This window comes from Hemicordylus capensis, chromosome 2, assembly GCF_027244095.1.
Source record: "Hemicordylus capensis ecotype Gifberg chromosome 2, rHemCap1.1.pri, whole genome shotgun sequence".
Classification (NCBI taxonomy): domain Eukaryota; kingdom Metazoa; phylum Chordata; class Lepidosauria; order Squamata; family Cordylidae; genus Hemicordylus; species Hemicordylus capensis.
In genome coordinates, this window is record NC_069658.1 from 348,090,639 (window position 1) to 348,111,530 (window position 20,892).

At 43.8% G+C, this 20,892-nt stretch overlaps 1 protein-coding gene across 5 annotated transcripts in view; it reads left to right on the forward strand.

Annotated features, from left to right (window-relative positions):
- The window catches only part of TRPC7 (transient receptor potential cation channel subfamily C member 7), a 227,258-nt gene that overhangs the window by 133,598 nt on the left and 72,768 nt on the right, over nucleotides 1-20,892 (forward strand). For all 5 annotated transcript variants that reach the window (XM_053288511.1, XM_053288510.1, XM_053288513.1 and 2 more), the window contains one exon: nucleotides 17,687-17,903. In XM_053288511.1, the coding sequence (XP_053144486.1) occupies nucleotides 17,687-17,903 (217 nt within the window). The remainder of the gene's footprint in view (nucleotides 1-17,686; nucleotides 17,904-20,892) is intronic.

Consider the following 20,892-nt stretch of genomic DNA (forward strand, 5'->3'; position numbering starts at 1 on the left):
CTAGTCCCTTGTGTAAAGTAGGCTTAGGTTTCTGTTTGTTTAATGGTCTAATCCAAGGCTGTGCTGTTCCTGCAAAATAAGTGATTGGACAAAATCTATCAATGTCAAGGAATGCCGCCATTGTGGCAACATTGCAAGCCATTGCAGTTTTAGGCAGATAGGCTAGAAGAAATGCTTGGACTAAAGTTCCATATCTCAGTGAGCAGGATCTCTTAAGCTGCAGACAATGGGCAGCATCCAGACTAAGTTAGTCATTACTATGTCCAATTGAAATTAATGGGACTTAGATTAGTCATTACTGACTTGTCTCATTGATGTCAATGGTGCTTACTCACGACCAATTAGTGGAATGCTGTTTATTCACTCAAAGCAAATGTAAAATTTCTCAAATGTTCTGATAGAATTAAACCCAGAAATAGTGACCAGTAACTCCTCTTTTAGGATTAGATTGGATCACTTTCAGTTAGTGTCTCCTGAGGATGTGGGCAAACTGCTTCAAACTGTATGTCCTACAACCTGTTCTCTCGACCCTTGCCCAACTTGGCTTATTTCATCTGGTAACTGTATTATCAGAGAGGGTCAGGTAAATTTTATAAATGCTTCTCTTAGGGAGGGCAGGATGCCTCCTTGTCTTAAAGAGTCTATTATTAGACATTATGTGAAGAAACCTGCATTGGATCCATCAGTTAGCTAATTAAAGGCCCGTTTCCAATCTTCCATGGTCAGGCAAGATGACTGAGTGGGTGGTGGCCTCTCAGCTCCAGGTAATTTTGGATTATATAGATTGTCTAGACCCATTTCAAACTGGTTTTTGAGTGGGCTATGGAATTGCAGCAGCTTTGGTCATCCTGATGGATGATCTCTGATTGGCTGTTGATCAAGGGCGTGGGACTCTGCTGATCCTTTTGGATCAATCAGCGACTTTCAATACCATAGATGCCATCAACTCATAACCAGCTGGGTCACCTGAAGGAGGTAGAATTTGGTGGCACTGTTTTACATTGGTTCAGTTCATACCTCTCTGGTAGATTCCAAACGATGTCACTTGGAGACTGCTGCTCTGCAAAGTGAGAGCTAAAGTATGAGTTCCACAAGGATCTGTACTGTCTCCAATGGTCTTTAACATCAACATTAAACCTCTGGGAGAGATCACCAGGAGGTTTGGTACAGGGTATTTCAATATGCTGATGACACCCAGATCTATTTCTCCATATAAACCTCATCAGGAAATGACATAACTTCCCTAAATGCCTGACTGAAAGCAGTAATGGGCTGGATGAGGGATAACAAACTGGAGTTGAAGCCAAATAGGTCAGAACGTACTATGGGGGATCAGGACCAGAGAGATGGTTTAGATCTGTGTGTTCTGGATGGGGTTACACTCTTCCTGAAAGTTCAGGTATGTAGCTTGGGAGTGCTCCTGGATTCAAAACTCTCTCTGGTTTCTCAGGTTGAGGCAGTGACCAGGAGTACTTTTTATCAGCTTGAGCTGGTATGTCAGCTATGCCCATTTCTGGAGGGACTTTTTTTTATTTATTTATTTATTTATTTATTTATTTATTTATTTATTTATTTATTTATTTATTTATTTATTTGACATATTTTTATACCGCCCAAAACGTGCATCTCTGGGCAGTTTACAACAAAAACAGAAAAGTTAAAAAATTAGTTAAAACAAATAAATGACAACAAGAAATTAAAACATTGGTTAAAATAAATGGCAGCAAAAAGTCAAAACATTACAACAATTTAAAACCTTAAAGCAATATTTTAAAACCAAGTTAAAACTATTAAAACAGTATTTAATTAAAAGCCTGGGTGAACAAATGTGTCTTTAAAGATTTTTTAAAAATTGTCAGAGATGAGGAAGCTCTTATTTTAGCAAGGAGCGCATTTCAAAGCATTGGGGCAACAAATGAGAAGGCCCGTCCCCAAGTATCCACCAGACAAGCCAGTGGCAACTGCCGACGGACGTCTCCTGATGATTTCAGTAGGTGGTGGGGTTTATGACGAAGAAGATGTCCTCTTTGATACCCAGGGTCCAAGCCATTTAGGGCTTTATAGGTTACAACCAGCACCTTGTATTTTGCCCGGAAACTTATCGGCAGCCAGTGTAGCTCTTTCAATACAGGAGTAATATGGTCTCTCCGAGATGAGCTGGAGACCAACCTGGCTGTCACATTCTGAACCAGCTGTAGTTTCAGGGCTACATACAAAGGCAGACCCACATAGAATGCATTACAGTAATCCAGTCTGGAGGTGACCAGAAGATGTACCACTGTCCTGAGGTTCTTTATCTCAAGAAGCAGACACAGCTGGCATATTAACCGAAGCTGATAAAAGGCACTTCTGGCCGCCGCCTCAGCCTGGGATACCAGGGAAGACTCAGATCCAGAAGCATCCCCAGACTGTGCACCTGTTCCTTCTGGGGAAGTGTGACCCCATCCAGAACAGGCAGATCAAACTCATCTCCCGAGTTTCAACCCTGTACAATAAATACCTCCGTCTTATCTGGATTCAGTCTCAGTTTGCTGTCCCTCATCCATCCCATTACCGACTCCAGGCAGGCATTTAGGGAGGTTATGCCCTCTCCCAATGATGTTGGCATGGAGAAATAGATTTGGGTGTCATCAGCATACTGATAACACCCAGCACAAAATCTCTTGATGATCTCTCCCTGCGGTTTCATGCAGATGTTAAACAACATCGGAGACAATACGGAGCCCCCCTGAGGCACACCATACAAAAGTTCAGATTTTGAAGAACAACAGTCTCCAAGGGACACGACTGGGAACCTGCCCGACAGGTAGGAGCAGAACCACTGCAAAGCAGTGTCCCCCACTCCCAACCCCCTCAGATGATCCAGAAGGATACTATGGTAGATAGTATTGAAAGCCTCTGAGAGGTCCAAAAGGACCAACAGAGTCATACTTCCTCTGTCCATTCCCAATTGATCATTCATCAGGCTGACCAAGGCAATGACCTTAATGACCTTAAAACAGCTCTTCTTCTCCTTCTCCTTCTCCTTTTCCATTATTATTTCTTGTTTGCACAGTAAGAAAGGTGTTATTGACAGGTTCGTTTTATCCAGACATCGAGTCCTTCCCAAGGACCTGGGATGGCTGAATTTTTTTGTCAATGTTGTTGCTGTTGTTATAGATATCATCGCAGAATATAGGCTGTTCCCAGTAAAGCTGCTTTTTGTAATTGGCTGATGGTGATTTCTGTGGCCTCTGTGGTGTTGAGGTGCTTTTCAAGGTCTTTTGGAACTGCACCCAGGGTGCCAATTACCACTGGGATTATTTGGGTCTTTTTCTGCCACAGCCTTTCAATTTCAATTTGTAGATCTTTGTATTTGGTGATTTTTTCTATTTCTTTTTCTTCTATTCTGCTATCCCCTGGTATTGCTATGTCGATTATTTTGACTTGTTTTTCTTTCAACACAACTACAGTTATATCTGTTGTATTGTGTGGCAGATGTTTGTCTGTTTGTAGTTGGAAGTCCCATAATATTTTTACATCTTCATTTTCTTCAACTTTTTCAATTTTATGGTCCCACCAATTTTTGGCTACAGGTAGCTTGTATTTTTTGCAGATGTTACAGTGTATCATCCCTGCTTCTTTGTCATGCCTTTGTTTGTAGTGAGTCTGTGCGATCTTTTTACAACAGCTGATAAGGTGGTCCACGGTTTCATCTGCTTCCTTACAAAGGCGGCACTTGCTGTTTGTGGTGGATTTTTTGACTTTTGCTCTTATTGCATTTGTTCTTAGTGCCTGTTCTTGTGCACCCAGTATTAAACCCTCTGTTTCTTTCTTTAAGTTGCCATTCTTAAGCCATTGCCAGGTCTTGGTGATGTCTGATTTTCCACTTATATTGTGCAAATATTGACCATGCAGGGGCTTATTTTTCCATTTTTCTGCTCAGTTCTTGACTTGTTCTTTCTTGTAGGCCTGCTTATTTTCATTGGTGTTGAATAGTTTCGCATTATTGACCATTTGAAGTGCATCTTCTTCACTGTCCTTGATATATTCTTCAAGGCCTCTTTTCTCCTCCTCTACTGTTTGATGGACTTGCAGCATTCCTCTTCCACCTGAGCTGCAAGGGAGGTATAGCCTATCAACATCACTGCGGGGGTGCAGAGCATGACTGATGGTCATGATTTTCCTGGTCTTACGATCTAGCGTCTCTAGCTCTGCCTGGGTCCAGTCTATTATTCCTGCACTGTGTCTGATAACAGGTATAGCCCAGGTGTTTATGGCTTGTATGGGGTTCCCCCCATTGAGTTTGGACTTGAGGGTTTTTCTAACTCTCCTGATGCATTCACTTCCTATTTTTCTTTTAACTTCAGTGTGTGCGATGTTATCAGCCTGGAGAATACCCAAGTATTTGTAATGTTCTTTCTCTTCCAGGTTCTTGATGTTGCTTCCATTGGGCAGTTCTATTCCTTCTGTTTTTCTTATTTTCCCTCTGTTCATTATTAATGCAGCACACTTGTCTAGTCCAAACTCCATTGCTATATCGCTACTGAATATACGGACAGTGTTTAGCAGAGATTCGATTTCTGACTGGGACTTTGCATACAACTTCCGATCGTCCATGTACAGCAGATGGTTGATTTGACTTGATGTTTTAGATGTTTGGTATCCGAGGCCTGTTTTGTGTAGTATTTGTGAAAGTGGGGTCATGGTGATTACAAACAACAGAGGGGATAGTGAGTCCCCTTGGAAAATGCCTCTTCTAATGCTAACCTGTCCAAGTGTCTCGCCATTGATTGTTAACTGTGTACTCCACATGCTCATTGCTTTTTTAAATAAATATCTGGATGTTTTTGCTGACACCAGTTGTTTCTAAACATTTTAGTATCCATGTGTGAGGCAATGAATCGAAGGCTTTCTTGTAGTCAATCCATGCAACACTTAGATTGGTTTTTCTTCTCTTGCAGTTTTCTAAAATCATTTTGTCAATCAGCAGCTGGTCTTTTGTGCCTCTGGTGTTCGGGCAATTTCCTTTCTGTTCAACTGGAAGCTGTTTGTTAGTTAATAAGTGTTGCATCACTTCATCTGCTATTATTCCAGTTAATAATTTGAACATGGTTGGCAGACAGGTTATCGGTCTATAATTACTTGGAAGTGCACCTTTTGCTGGGTCTTTCATGATGAGATGAGTTTTCCCAGTTGTTAGCCATTGTTGAATACCACCTCCTTGCAAAATGTGATTGAACTGTTTTGATAGTTGTTTATGAAGGCTTGTTAGGTGTTTAAGCCAAAAACCATGCAGTTCATCGTCGCCTGGAGCCGTCCAATTTTTAATTTTCTTTGCTCTTTCACTTATTAATTCTGGTGTTATTATTAGATCTTGCATTTGTTGGTTACATTTTTTGACCTCTTTCATCCAGCCTGCTTTTTTATTATAATCTATTGGATTGTCCCATAATTTCCCCCAGAATTGCACTGTTTCTTCTTTATTTGGTGTTTCTAGGTTTCTTGCAGTTTCTCCTTCTATGCTTTGGTAGAAACGTCTCTGATTCGACTGGAATTGGAGATTCTGCCTGTGTTGTGTAGTTCTGGCTTCATATCTGCTAATCTTCTTTGACACTGCTGTTATTTGCTGCTTTATTATTTCCAGGACTTCTCTAATTCTCCTTGAATCTAGGTGGTATTTTTGGATCAGATACTGTTTGGTGTTTTCATTCTTCAGCTTCTTCTCTTTCATATCTTTCAATTTACTAGCATCTGATCTGAGCCTGGAGATTTTACTTTCTAATCTAATCTTCCATTTAGGTGATGTACTACTTTCTTTTTTCACAGGTCCATTGATCTTATATCCGAGCTCTTGTGTTGTTATTGTTGCTGCACTGTACATTAGTTGGTTTGTTTCTTGTAAATTATTGGTTGTTATTTCTGCAAGTGCAGCATTGACATCTTTTAATACCTGAGCAAATTGTTTTTTGGCAACTGTTTTTAGAGGTGGAAGTGGAACCCTGGTGGTTGTTTGGTTCATGTGCTCAGTTATTTTTTGCTTTAGTTCTTGTTGCTTTTCTGTCAAACGGCATTTGGGTTTTTGAGGTGAAGGCAAAGGGGAGGTTGCCTGGTTTTGATTTTGAAACAGTTCAGCAACAGTGGCATCCTCTATTTCCAACACCTCCTCCACCTGTGCCTGAACAACTGCTTCTGTTGGTGGTAATTCTTCTTCCGTATCTTGAGCCTGTGTTGCTCTTTGCAGTTCTTCCAGCTTAACTCCTGTGAATACTTTATTTCTTATTATGGATCTTCTCTGGTCTGCTAGCATTTGTTCTGTTATTTCTGTATCTGGATGCTTCTCTTTCCAAATTTGGTACATTCTTTTTAAATAACCTCTTCTAGTTGGACTAGGCTTGTAATAGCAGATCATTATTTCCTTGTTGGCATTTTTCGTATATTTTTTTCTGGTTAAGCAACGTTTCTTCCAGTAACTTTGCTATCTTCAGCCCTGGTTGCTCAGCTGAAGATCCTGAGTCCTGTTGCCCACTTGCCACCAGATGTCCAGGGACTCCAGCACCTGGCCCGGTCCTTGTGGACCCGGGTGACAACCAATCCAGTATAGATGTATTAAAGTTACGTCTCCCCATATTGTTGATGGGAGAGGCACTCTTTGTTTGGCTCCTCTGGTGAGACCTGTCCAGTATGGTTGGACCTTTGGCATAGCTCTCACCTTCCTCAGAGCACGCAAGCCCCACAACCACGCCAAGGTAGTGCCTCACTGGGGGGGGGATTATTATTATTATTATTATTAGATTTTTTTTATACCATCTCACCCAGATGGCTCCAGGCAGTTCAAAATATAAAAACAGATTTAAAAACCAACAAATAACTCATTAAAACAAATTTAAAACCAGATTAAAATCATTTCAGTACTTACTAAAGGCCAGGCTAAAGAATAAAATTAAAAAGGTGGGGCTCTTTTAAAGGCTGCTAAATCTCTTAAGCCTCTAATATCCATAGGTATTGCATTCCAGAGCCCAGGAGCAGCTACAGAGAGGACCCATTCCTGAGTCACCATCAGCCAGGCTGGCAGCAGCTGGAGACAGACCTCTCTTGATGACCTTAAAGTCCGTTGGGGATCATACTGAAGGAGATGCTCTCTCAAATAACCGAGTCCTAAGCTGTTTTGGGCATTACAGGTAATTACAAGCACTTTGTATTTTGCTCATAAAAATATCAGCAGCTCGTGCAGCTGTTTTAAGACGGGCAAAATGTCAAAAATAAAATAAATAAATAAAATAATATGGTCATATTATTCTCTGAGAAACCCCGGAGACGAATCTGGCTACTGCATTTTGAACTAACTGAAGTTTATGAATGACATACAAAGTCAGCCCCCTATACAGCACATTGCAGTAGTCAAGCCGAGAAGTGCACCAGAGTTGTGGACATAGCTGACATAACAACCGAAGTTGATAAAAAGCACTCCTGGCCATAGCCTTCACCTGAGGCACCAGTGTGAGGCCTGGGTCCAGAAACACTCCCAAGCTACAAATCTGTTCCTTTAAGGGGAGTACAGCCCCATCCAGAACAGGACGTTCTATCACATCCCTCAAATTATGACCCCTCACCATTAGTACCTTCAACTTGTTTTGATTCGGCTTCAATGTATTATCCATCATCCATCCCCTTACTTCCTGAAGGCAGGCATTTAGGGGAGCTATGCCCTTTCCTGATGATGATGATGATGATGACATGGAGAGATAGCTTTGGGTGTCATCAGCATATTGATAGCACCCTGCTCCTAATCCCCTGATGATTTCACCCAGCGATTTCATGTAAATGTTAGAAAGCATCAGGGATAGTATGGAGCTCTGATGGACACCATACAATGACTCTCATTTCACAGTCCCCGAGTGACACCATCTGAAATCTGCCTGAGAGATAGGAATGGAACCACTGCAAAGCACTATTTGTTCATTTTTATTGTTGAATTTTTATACTGCCTTTCATTAAAATAATCTCAAAGCTATTGAGATTAGCCTTGAGATTCCCAAATCCCTCAGACAATTCAGAAGGATACTGAAGAGAGATCTAAAAGAACCAGAAAAGTCACACTCCCTCTGTCAATTCCTTTGTATAGATCATCCATTATGCTGATAAAGGCTGTCACAACCCCATAGCCCTCTCTAAAGCCAGTTTTAAATGGGTCTAGATAATCAGTATCTTCTAAAACTCTAGTTGATCAGCCACCATCCTCTCAATCATGTTGCTCAAGCAAGGGAAGGTGGAGACCGGCCTATAATTATTAATCATTGAGGCCTCTATAGCAAGCTTCTTAAGAAAAGGCAGGGGCACACCTAGGTCCAAAAGCAGCCCAGACCTAAAGGACTTTGGACCCCCCCCTCACTGCCCCCACTACCCCTGCTCCTGCCGTGAGGCCCACCTTAATTTTTTTTTATTTCTGCTGCTGCCCAAGTGCTGTTCCTGTCTCCAGGGAGAAGGGCTTCAAATGATTGGGGGCGGGGTGGTTCCCAGAGTCCCACCACTGTTCCATGCCCATCCCACCACTGCCCCGCCGCAACACCACTGCCCTGTGCTGATATTTGCAATTTTCACTGCTGGGGATGGGGGGTGAGTGGCGAGTGGAGCAGGCCTCCCTGCCATGTTGACCTGTCCAGCAGGCGCATCTGCACAGTGTGAATATGGAATGCCATGATGTGCAGGCTTGCACACCGGACAGGCCACCACAGTGCAGGGGGTGTGTGAGGGGAGGCCTGCTCTGCTCACTGTTTCGCCTCCCACCCTGATGGTGAAGATGGTAAATATTGGTGCAGGGCAGTGGCATGGTGGCGGGCAGGGCAGCACGGCTCTGGGAGGCCCCCAATCATCCGAAGGCCCCCCAGGAGGCCAGAGGCCATGGACCTGGTCCCTGAGGTCCGTGGCTAAATCCACCTCTGAGTAATGATCTCACAATTGCTTCCTTTAAACATGGAGGCATTTCGCCCTCCCCCAGTGAGGCATTTATAATGTCAACCAGGCCATCTCTAACAGCCTCTCTACTAGATGATTTAAGCCATGCTGGGCATGTATCCAGAGGACAGGCGATGGCCAAACAACTCCAAGAAGTCTGTCTACATCATCACGAGTCACAAATTGAAACAGATCCATTCTAATTAAACAAGAGGATTTACTGGACACTCCTGTCATTGACTCTGCGGTAACAGCAGAGTCCAAGTTGGCCCGAATCTGAGAGATTTTATCTGCAAAAAAGTTATTAAAGGCATCACAGCAGGATGGCAAAGACTCTAAATTCAAGTTCAGAAAGGAGCGGACCTTAGTCAGTCCCCTCATAATTCAGAACTCCTCTGGATGTGGATCCAATATATGCATAATTGCTTCTTTGCTGCATGTATTGCCACAGTATAAGCCTTTAAATAGGCTTTGTGTTCTCCTCCACTTCCACTCCAGTCTTCTCCCTTGCTGCTTCAGCTCCTGTAACTGTTCTGTATACCATGGGGCTGATTCTGATGCAGAACGGGGAAGACGCTAGGGATGTGCAAACAGGTTCAACGTTGAATGTGTTCGATGTCGAACCTGTTCAGTTCGACCATTCGGGGTCAAACCAAACCATCCCAATCGGTCCAACCCTGGACCGAACACCCCCGGACTGTTCAGGGGATTTGCAGATTTTAAAATTATTTTTGACTTCCATTTTGGAGGCCACCGCACCTGCGCAATTTGCCTCTGCATGACCAGGCTATGCAGAGGCCAATTGCACAGGCATAGTGGCCTCCAAAATGGCCACCGCACCAGAGGCAGAAGGCCCGAATAGGCTGAAGAGCCAGCCAAATGGCCGGTGGTGGCATGAAGGGTGGCCGGCTGGGGGAAGGGGAACCTCCACGGACTCTCCGCTGCCTCCTCCAACAACTCTCCTGAAGGGGGTAAATTAATTTTTTTAAATTATTATTTAAAATCAAATACCAAACCGACCTGGGGGAATTCAAGGGGGTGAATTTGTAGTGAATTTGGTGAATTTGGTGTAGTGTATTTGGTGACCAGGCCACCAAACTGGCCTAGTCTGGTTCGGGTCTGGTCCGGACTTGAACTGAACCAGACCAGCCGGTTCCGTGCACACCCCTAGAAGATGCCTAGGGGCAATTTTGTCTACTGCCTTGATAAATTTCCTATTCCAGGTCTCCACCAGGACATCAACAGAATCACTGGTAGAACCAGCTCTAAACCCTTCCATGGCCTCTTGGAATCCTCTGGGATCCAATAGCCTTCTCAGGAAGGCAGTCCTAATACGTCCTGCGCCCCTAGTTGTGGTCATGAAACCAACCTTAAACAGATGGTGGTCCGTCTATGACAGGCCTGCTCAACTCAGGCCCCCCAGCTGTTTTTGAACTACAACTTCCATAATCCTCAGCCACAGTGTCCAGTAGCCAGGGATTATGGGAATTGTAGGCTAACATCTGCAAGAAGGCCAAAGTTGAGCAGTCCTAGTCTATGACAACGATACACTCTAAGAGTCCTGACCCAAAACACCAAATCAAGAGTGTTACTAGCTGTATATATTGGTCCTGTGGGATAGGGCCATAGTTGTCATGGCTGCTATGAACTCCTAAGCTGTACCAGACAAGCTAGTCCCAAAGTGAACATTGAAGTCCCCCAACACCAAAAGCCTGGGTGAAAGGCCAGTTCCAAAATAAACTCTGCAACCAGTTCTGTCAGCTCACTTAGGGACTCCATTTGGCAGCAGGGTGTTCAATACAACAACAGAATCCCCAGTCTATCCATGGTCACTAGGCCAAGGTATACCCATTTAATATAGGGTTTCACAGGGATTCAGGTAAGGTAACTTTACCTCCACTTCTGCTGGTAACTATGACTACTTTAATGTACTGTATGTGGGGCTGTCTGTGGATGTAGTCCAGAAACTACAATTGGTACAGCATGTGGCTGCCAGACTGGTCTCTGGGACAACCCAAAGGGACCGTACGTATAACACTGATTTTAAAAGAACTGCAATGGCTGCTGATATATTTCCGAGTGAAATGCAAAGTGCTGGTTATTACCTACCGTATAAAGCCCTCAGTAGCTTGGGTCCAGGGTAATTAAGAGAGTGCCTTCTTTGTCATGAACCCTGTCACCCATTAAGATTATCTGGTTAGAGGTCTGGTTATGTTTGCCATTGGCTCGTTTGGTGGTGACTCGGGACTGGGCCTTCTTTGTGGCTGCCCCAGGCTTTGGAATATGCTCCCTATCAAAATAATAGCATCTCACTCTCTGATTGTTTTTAGGACAAGACACACGTCTTTATTAACTGAAATTAATTTTAAACTGTGGAATTGTTTTTATCTCTGAAATTGTTAACTTTTATTGTGTGAAAACTTTTTAATTGTTTTTACTTTGTTTTGTATTTTAAATTGTGTACACAGAGAGCCTAGACATACACACATCAGGCTGTATATAAATATGATTGATTGACTGACAGATTGATTGATTGATTGAATAATTCCATAATCAATCCTTCTATCAGCAAACTTAGTGCCTCTTGTTAACCAATAGGAACCTCTGTGTGTGTGTGTGATCCTTGGTTCTAGTATTGTGAGAGGAAAGAAAACTTCACAACATGCACAATTTTATAAACGTCTGTCATGTCTTCTTCTTCATCACCCCCAAATATCGTAGCATTTCCTCTTATGGAAGATACCTATCTATCTATCTATCTATCTATCTATCTATCTATTCATTCAATTTTTATACCGCCCTTCCGAAATGGCTCAGGGCAATTAAATCACAATTAAAACATAAACCATTAAAACCAATAACAATTAAAACAGAAATATAAATATAAAAACCACTTAACAATTAAAAAATCTTAAAAAAATTTAAACAATCAAAACAATTAAAACCCTAAAAACCAGGTTAGAGCATTAAAACAATTAAAACTAATTAAAAATCCTGGAAGGCCAGGCCAAACAGATCGGTTTTAAGGAATCTCTTGAAGGTCAATAAAGAATTAAGATTGAGGATTTCTGCTTCAAGTGCATTCCACAGCCCAGGAGCAGCTACAGAGAAGGCCTGCCTCTGTGTCGCCACCAAATGAACTGGTGGTTACTGGAGACGGACCTCCTCAGATGACCTTAACATGAGGTGGGGGTCATGTAGAAGAAGGCGCTCTCTAGGACAACTAGGACACAAGCCGTTCAGGGCTTTAAAAATAATAACCAGCACTTTGTATTTTGCCTGGAAACATATTGGCAACCAGTGTAACTGTTTCAAAACAGGAAAAATATGGTTTCTCTGAGTTGCCCCAGAGACCACTCTGGCTGCCGCATTCTGAACTAACTGACGTTTCCAGACTACGTACAAAGGCAGATCCACGTAGAGTGCATTGCAGTAGTTGAGCCTGGAGGTTACCAGCTGATGCACCACTGTTTTGAGGTCATCCTCTTCAAGGAATGGGTGCAGCTGTCGAATCAGCTGAAGCTGATAGAAAGCACTTCTGGCCATGACCTCCAGCTGAGATACCAGGGTGAGGCCTGGATCCAGGAGTACTCCCAAGCTGCGCACCTGCGCCTTCTGGGGGAGTGTAACTCCATCCAGCACAGGAAGATCTAACACACCCCTCAGATTCTGAGCCTCCACAATGAGCACCTCTGTCTTGCTTGGATTCAGCTTCAATTTGTTTTTCCTCATCCAGCCCATTACTGCCTGTAGGCAGGCATTTAGAGAATGAGTGCCATTTCCTGAAGATGAAAAGGAGAAGCAGATTTGGGTGTCATCAGCATACTGATAACATCCAGCACCAAATCTCCTGATGACCTCACCCAGCGGTTTCATGTAGATGTTAAAAAGCATTGGTGACAGAATGGAGCCCCGAGGGACTCCATATAACAGCTCCCATTTCGAGGAGCAACTGTCACCAAGCTCCACCATCTGGAATCTACCTGAGAGATAGGAGCGGAACCACTGCAAGGCAGTGCACCCTATCCCCAACTCCCCCAGACGATCCAGAAGGATACCATGGTTGATGGTATCAAATGCCGCCAAGAGATCCAGAAGAACCAGCAGAGTCACACTACCTTTGTCGATTGCCCAGTAAAGGTCATCCATCAGGGTGACCAAGGCTATCTCAACCCCATAGCCAGCTCTAAAGCCAGTTTGAAATGGGTCTAGATAATCAGTTTCCTCCAAGACTGCCCGGAGCTGGTCAGCCACCACCCTCTCAATCACCTTGCCCAACTAAGGGAGATTGGAGATTGGCCTGTAACTATCCATCGCTAAGGGGTCCAGGGAAGGCTTCTTTAAGAGTGGTCTAACCATTTCCTCCTTCAGACAAGGAGGCACCCTACCCTCCCTCAGTGATGCATTTATGATATTAACTAGGCCAACTCCAACAATCTCCCTGCTAGATAGAAGCAGCCAAGTTGGGCAAGGATCCAGAGAACAGCTGGTAGGCCACACCGCCCCAAGCAGCTTGTCCACATCCTCAGGAGTCACAGATTGAAATGGATCCAATCTAATACTGCAAGAGGGATCTCTGGACACCTTCTCCAAAAGGACACCTTGCAGAAATAGTGGAGTCCAAGTCTGCCCGAATACAGGAGATCTTATTCGCAAAGAACCCATTAAAGCCATCACAGCAGAGCAACTCCCCGGATTGATTGGAAGTAGAAGGAGCAGAAACCAAACTCCTCACAACCTGGGATAGCTCTGCCGAGCGTGAACCTGCAGCCGCAATGCGCGCAGACCAGAATCTCTTTTTCGCTGCGTGCACTGTCACCGCATAGGTCCTCAAATGGGTCACATGCTGAATCCTGTCAGATTTGAACCGAGTTCTCCTCCACTTGCGCTCTAGTTGCCTACCCAACCACTTCAGCCCCCACAGCTCCTCAGTATACCAAGGGGCCATTTCTGCACCAGGTCAGAAGGGACGCTTAGGAGCATTCATGTCTATTGCCCTGTTGAGTTCCCTGTTCCAGGTTTCCACCAGGGCATCGACAGAATCACTGGCCGCACCAACGTGAAAATCCTCCAAGGCCTTTTGAAATCCCACTGGGTCCAGCAGCCTTTTTGGACAGACCATCCTAATAGGTCCACCACCCCTGTAGGGGTGGATTGTGGCTGTGAAACCAACCTTAACCAGCTAGTGGTCCATCCATGACAATGGGGAAACCACCAGATCCCCCACCCACGGAACACCCCCCCCCCCGATCCGAACAAAAGACCAAATCGAGTGCATGGCCGGCAACATGAGTTGGTTCAGAAACTAATCGGGATAGGCCCATAGTTGACATGGCCACTATGAGCTCCTGAGCCGCAACAGACAAGCCAGCCCCAAAGTGGATATTGAAGTCCCCCAGCACCAAAAGTCTAGGAGACTCCAACACCAACTCCATGACCAGCTCCATCAGCTCAGTTAGGGAGTCAGTTGGGCAGAATCCCCAATCTATCCGTAGTTGCCAGCCTAAAAAATATGCGCTCAATATAAATCAACTGTCTCACAGGGGCCCTGGTAAGAGCAATAGTATTCTTATGGACCACAGCCATTCCACACACACACCCGCCCACTTCCCCTGGCTGCTCCACAACAGGATAACCTGGTGGGAGAAGCTGAGCTCATCTCCCCCAACCAGGTCTCAGTTATATATGCCAGGTCAACTCCCTCATCCACGCTAAAATCGTGGACAACTTCGGTCTTATTCTGAACTGACCTGGCATTGCAGAGGAGCAAGGCCAGGCTCTGTGGGTCGTTGGAGCTGCTCTCCGAGGCCTGAGAGTTGACAGAACAGTTGGAAAGTGGAAACTGTTACTAAATTACTGATTTCCCTTCCCCTATAATGGCCAGCTGCTCTGCCAGTGCCAGTTCTTCTGTTCCCCACCACTACAGTAATAGCTGCCCCTGAACTGCCAGGCACACTCCCAGCACCATCCCGCTCAAGAGAGCCCAAACACATATCTGCAAAAGGCCTGGCCCAACCCAACCCCCCAGCCCTCAGTCCCACCTTGAATGCCCAGCCCCAAGGGCTGGCCCTCTTTGGTGGCTGGCTTCAGAGGCTGCCTACAGGTGGCCCAACGGCCACGCCAACAGCTACGCCTTTGGCAAGCTTCCTTGCTTTTAAGCCTGAAAGCCCCAAAAGCCACTCCTCTCACAAGCAGCTCCCAGGATAGGCAGCAGGAGGTAGAGCTCAGCAATCTGGGAGGCTGGCAACCAGCCAGCTGGAACTTGGCAACCAACAAGCAGGCTGCACTCCGTCTGTGCTGGAATGTCCACAGGAGGCAGAGGGGCTAGATGGTAAGTCCCAGCAAGGCAGATAGAATGGCCCTGCTCCTCCAGTTACCTTCCCACTCTAGATCCCTGATAATTTTAGTTGTCCTCTTCAGCACTTGTCCCAGGTATATAACATTCTTTTTTGAGATGCGTAACCAGGACTGTGCACAGCATTCCAAAGATGGTACCACCATATATTTGTATAATTGCAGTACAATGTCAGCAGGTGAGGTTTTTTTCCCCAGTCCCCTTCCTAATGACCTCAGCATGAAATCTGCCTTTTTCACAGCTGCTGCACACTGAGTGGATATTTTTATTTTGATATCCACCTCGACACCACAAGCTCTCTCCTGGTTAGTAGTGACAGCTCAGACCTCATCAGTGGATATGTGAAGTTGAGATTTTTCACTCCAATGTGCATCAGATTACACTCTTTCCTTTTTATAAAAATGCTGTGCCCATTTGTCTTTTTGTTTGTTTCAGTTCATGCTGTGCCTTTGTAGGAGCACTAGCCCTCTTCCTTGTGGTCAGCTCCATCTAGCCACCATTCCTCACCCCCTGCTGAAAATAGTCTCAAAATGGTGCCACATGTAGCAGCAGCATCATTCCAGGGTTATTTTAGGAACAAAGACAGTAGTAGCCAGATTAAGCCACCAGAATGAGAACTAGTGCTTCAAGCCATCATGACTTGCAAAGGTGCAGCACACACTGTTAAAAAGAAGTTGCTGCCCCAAACAAAGAAAATCATTTCCCTTATCAACGTTTAGCAAATTTACATATTTAACATTCTCAACACTTTCTAATCTGATCAGCCTGAGAATATCCAAGTATAGATGTTTTGACCTGTCTGTTGAGATACCTATGCAAAAATTGCTTAAAATCATATTGGCACTTCAGGAACTTGCTATGCTAGCACGATGGAAGCTGAGTTTCAGATTTTATAAAAGTATTTATATATGTTTTTAACATTAAAGAGACCCTCTGACTTCAAAGAAGCCAATGTATATATGATTAAAGTGAAGCGCTATGAAAATTTGGGATACAGTTAACATATTTCATTCTTGCATTTGTGTGGAGGGGGGACCACATTTCAGACTTTTGATGTCACCTCAAAGGGCTTCCCAGATTTGGCAAGCTTGTGAATTCATTTGCAATCTTTAAAGAAAAAAAAAGGTAATATTTCTTCTAAAATATGTCTGTTGCTGGTGGAGTTTCTTGGCAGCTAAAGCTTTAAAATGCTGCTTCATAATGAATAACGGTTAGGAGGTAGAGGGGTAGGCAATGGCTTATGGCCAAATTAAATGACACCGCTGTGCCCCCTAGATGCATGCAATTAAACACTCATGTAGAAAGAGGAGGATCCAATTTTCCAAGCAAGAAGGGCTTGTGGATGAGGAGTGTAGAACTCTCCCCTTGCCTAAAGCATACTTCCCTGCAGTCTTTTTCTTCTAGATGATCTCACTCCAGTTGAAACTCAGCTGAGGAGAAAATGCTGAGGGGAGACAGACTGCAGGAAGGGAAGCTACAGGTAGGAGCAGAGTTCAATAGATGTTGCCCATTTGCTCCTTTTGCAGTCAAAACTGGACCGTACCCTTCTCTTTCTGAATGATTTGGGCAGATCTAGTTTAAACACATGGATTGTTGGCAGCTATGTCTAAGTTGGCTCTTAGGGATGCTTCTGGTATGACTTGCTTTTACTGCAATGTGTCTTTATATCTATAACATGCATGTATTCAAGAGGCATCTACTTCACTGCCCAGCTGCACACGTGAAAGATATCTGGAACTGGAAGCCATTTATGTTTCCATTTATAGCATCATCTATGTGCAGCACATGGATTTTGCTGGCTCAGCGATGAACCAGCCACACATATGCCTATTCTGAGAAATGCTGATGCCTATCTTATTAGAGGATTTCTATTGCACTCTTCAATATTAGTAAGTGCTTTAAAATTATAAAGGCCTCTAGTGTATATTTTGAGTACTTCAGACATAATAACCTATAAAAGCTGCAACACCAAAGAGACTTTTAGCAGCTTAAAGACTCACCAATTTATTTCAGTACATTTATCTGAAATAAGCGTGGCCATTTTTAAGGTCCTACAAGAGGCTTTGTTGTTTTGCTACAAGGAACTGACATAGCCGTTCCTCTGGAAAATACTTATAAGTACAACTTCTGTGCCTTCCTTATTCAGGAGAAAAACTCCATGTCATGAGTATGTGTAAATAACACCAGCAGGGTGATATTAGGCTTAAAAGCCATTTCCACCCTTATTCCAAACGCATTAGTGGAGCGTTATTTCCATTAAAAGTAAGTATCCAAGTGTGAAACTCTGTCTATAATTTGTAAATAGAAACCAGTTTTGATTAGCATACAATGAAGACCTAGAAATTCTGGAACTTGTGGGGGAAACAACTTTATCTCCTCTATGTGTTTGGTTTTCAGCTGGGTCAGACACTCCGAAGCCCCTTCATGAAGTTTGTGGCACATGCCGTTTCTTTTACAATTTTCCTTGGACTGTTAGTAGTTAATGCCTCGGACCGATTTGAAGGAGTAAAGCTTCTTCCCAATGAAACTGCCATGGATCATCCCAAACAAATATTTAGAGTAAAAACAACACAATTCTCATGGACAGAAATGCTAATAATGAAATGGGTTTTAGGTAAGTAAAAATGCAATGGTCATTTACTCCCTTCAGGTCATATGTGGACTAAGGCAGCACTTGATAACAGATTGATGGGAAGCAGAAAGAGAAGTAGGGGCTAAAGGTTGGAGCCACGGAGATGAGGTCCTGTAGATGGTGTCACAGAGCTGATGCCCTGTGGATGGGGCCATAGCACAGTGGCAGAGCATCTGCATTGCATGCAGAAGATCCCAAGGTCTATCCCTGGCATCTCCAAGCAGGATTGGGAAAGACTCCTGCCCCAAACCTTGGAGAGCTGCTCCAAGTCAGTATAGACAAGTATATGACAGTTCCCTGTGTTCCTGTGCTATACATGATCTCCTTCCATGGTGATTCTGTTCTGTTCCATGTGCAGGCATGTTTGCTGTGTGGATAATGGTTATCAGGTTCTGAGTCTCCCTGAACCATGTCCCTGGTGTCCACTGAGAGTGAGGTGAAACTTGCTAAATAAATTGAATGAGGTGGAAACTCACTAAATACACTCACTAGTATTCCACTATCCTGTTTTCCATGCCAGCTGAAACATGTACGAGAGAGAGAGAGAGAGAGAGAGAGAGAGAGAGAGAGAGAGAGAGAGATGGTAGCAATGAAAACTATGGAGAACCAATGGAGAACAAGTGATGGGGCTGTTGGAATAAAGTGACATAACTATTCTTAGTTGTTTTTCTATAAGAACATCTTGGTCTGCAGTTCTTCATAAAAGACACTTTTTCATATCTATTCTATAATGCCAGACTATAATGTGAAAAGATGGACTTTCTAGAATAGTGTGGTTTTTGTTTCTAAAAGGCCTGTAGAAAGCATTACCTTTCTATTTAATATGTGAGGGATTTAGATGATGTGTGCTACATATGGCTTGATGATGCTTCAAGGGCTAGTAAAATTAAAGAACAGTGTGACTGTGATCAGTTGCATCCAAGCTGAGCAGTGCTTGAAGTCCTATGAAGAAAGGAAATATTATTTATCTAATCATCTACTGCCCACTATCCATTGATAGGAACATAATATTGGCACATTTCACTAAGATCACCTCTGCATTCATTTTCATCCTACCTTCCCAAGATCTTGATGTATCTGTTCAACAGCCAGAGGCATCCCTCATTGAACTATTTGGCACACCTGGACAGTCAATCCAGTCAGGATAAATGGCATTGCATACAGGGGATAAGGATGTACAAAGCCCCATGAAACAGGTAGCTCTTTCACTGACCAATCCTAAAGTGCCAAACTCGGGGCCCATTCTCAGAAACACACGAGCCCTTAGGAGCCACAAGAAAAACATTAGGCAGTGCTGACTTCCAGCTGTAAACACCCATGGTGAAGCAGTCATTAAAATCTCCCTGTAAACAATTATAAGTCCAGATTTGGGATACCACTGTGAATGTCATTTGTCAAGCATTTGCAGTACTGTGCCAAAAGTTAAATTAGGAGTCCTATATATGTTGGCTTTCTATGAATCCAAGAAACATTGGATTCTTACCAGTGTCTTGCCATTGCTGACACAGTAGTAAGTCAGCACAGGATTTTTCTTGCCCTGCCACAGGCTGGTATGATTATGTGAAGAGGACCAATGAATACACTCCCATGATGAATATATGCTATACTGGAAGATCTGGTACTGAGCTTTACTTATCAAAAGTCTACTCTGTCCTTCTGACAATGGACGCTACAGGGTCCAATTCTGCTTATTTGTGCTGGAAATAAACAACTAGATAACTCCACAGAAGCACACATGAAAATGTATTTGCAGAAGTGATGTAGACTATTAGACTTAGAATAAGTGACAAGCTGTAAAAAATGCATAAATGACAGCATGAATTATTTATTTTTAAAATAATATTAAAATGCCTTCAAGGATACTAGTTTTTTGAGAAGAGAATGCTTTTTATAGGCTACAGATAGATAACAGATGAAGAAAATATGAATCCAGAGCCAATTGTTTCTGTTTCTACAGGTGGTGTTCTGGTTTCAACTGCTTTTGGAGCAGAACTACCCACAATCTGTCCCCACTGCATCTGTATTCTTCTAGATGCGCATTGTAATATTTATTTACATAGGCTGATATGCAGACTAATGCTGCACTAGTGTAATGAGCAAAGATGTACACACCCAAGAAGGTCATATAGCAGAGTGGGTTCTCAGAGTTGTGCAATCTCTTCCAGTCTTGGTCCACTTGCGTGAACGTTACGCTTGTACTACAAGGATTGCACATAGCTTTGCATTATTCCCTGCAACTTCTATGGATTGCAGTAGAGGTTTCACAGCAGAAGACACACATCACCAGTTGCACAGGCCAACCCTGTTGCAACAATGCAACACTAGTCCGGAATGTAAGCATCTGAATTAGGAGAACTTAGTAGTGTATCATCTGTGCACTAGTACAATATGTTGGCACTAGTGCAGCATTAACATGACATTAGGATGTCAGCCTTTCAACCTTATTTCCCCCTCTATTTTTCAAATATATTATGGATTCAGATGCCATCTTCAGAAATAACTCAGCACAATTTGTAACTGAATAGTATAAAATGATGTCATGCCCATGACCTCTTCCCAGGCGGATGGGGAGGATCGCAGCAAGTGACAGAGCAGAAGTCCTCCAGCATCCCTCAGTGCACCATGGCAGGAGGAGTATGGTGCATGGAGGGATTCTCCCTCAGCCCGGCCCTCTTGCTGCCTGGCTTGCTGTATGCTCAGGCTGTGTGCAGCCTGAGCATACAAACCACCTCGGCGCTGGGGTTCAGGGAGTGCTCACGCCCTTAACCATGGCTAAAGGCTGTGGCAAAAAGTAGGGTTAGGCGAGGTGAGAGCTCCAGGATCTGGAGTGATCCTGGCACTCCCCACAGGTAGCCTAATCCAGGCTGGGCTGCCCTAGCCTTGGTTAGGTTGCTCATGAAAATAGCTTCACTACAGTTCATATTGATGCAGTTCATATTGATGTGGAGACTGGTTTCTGGGCCTAAAAAAT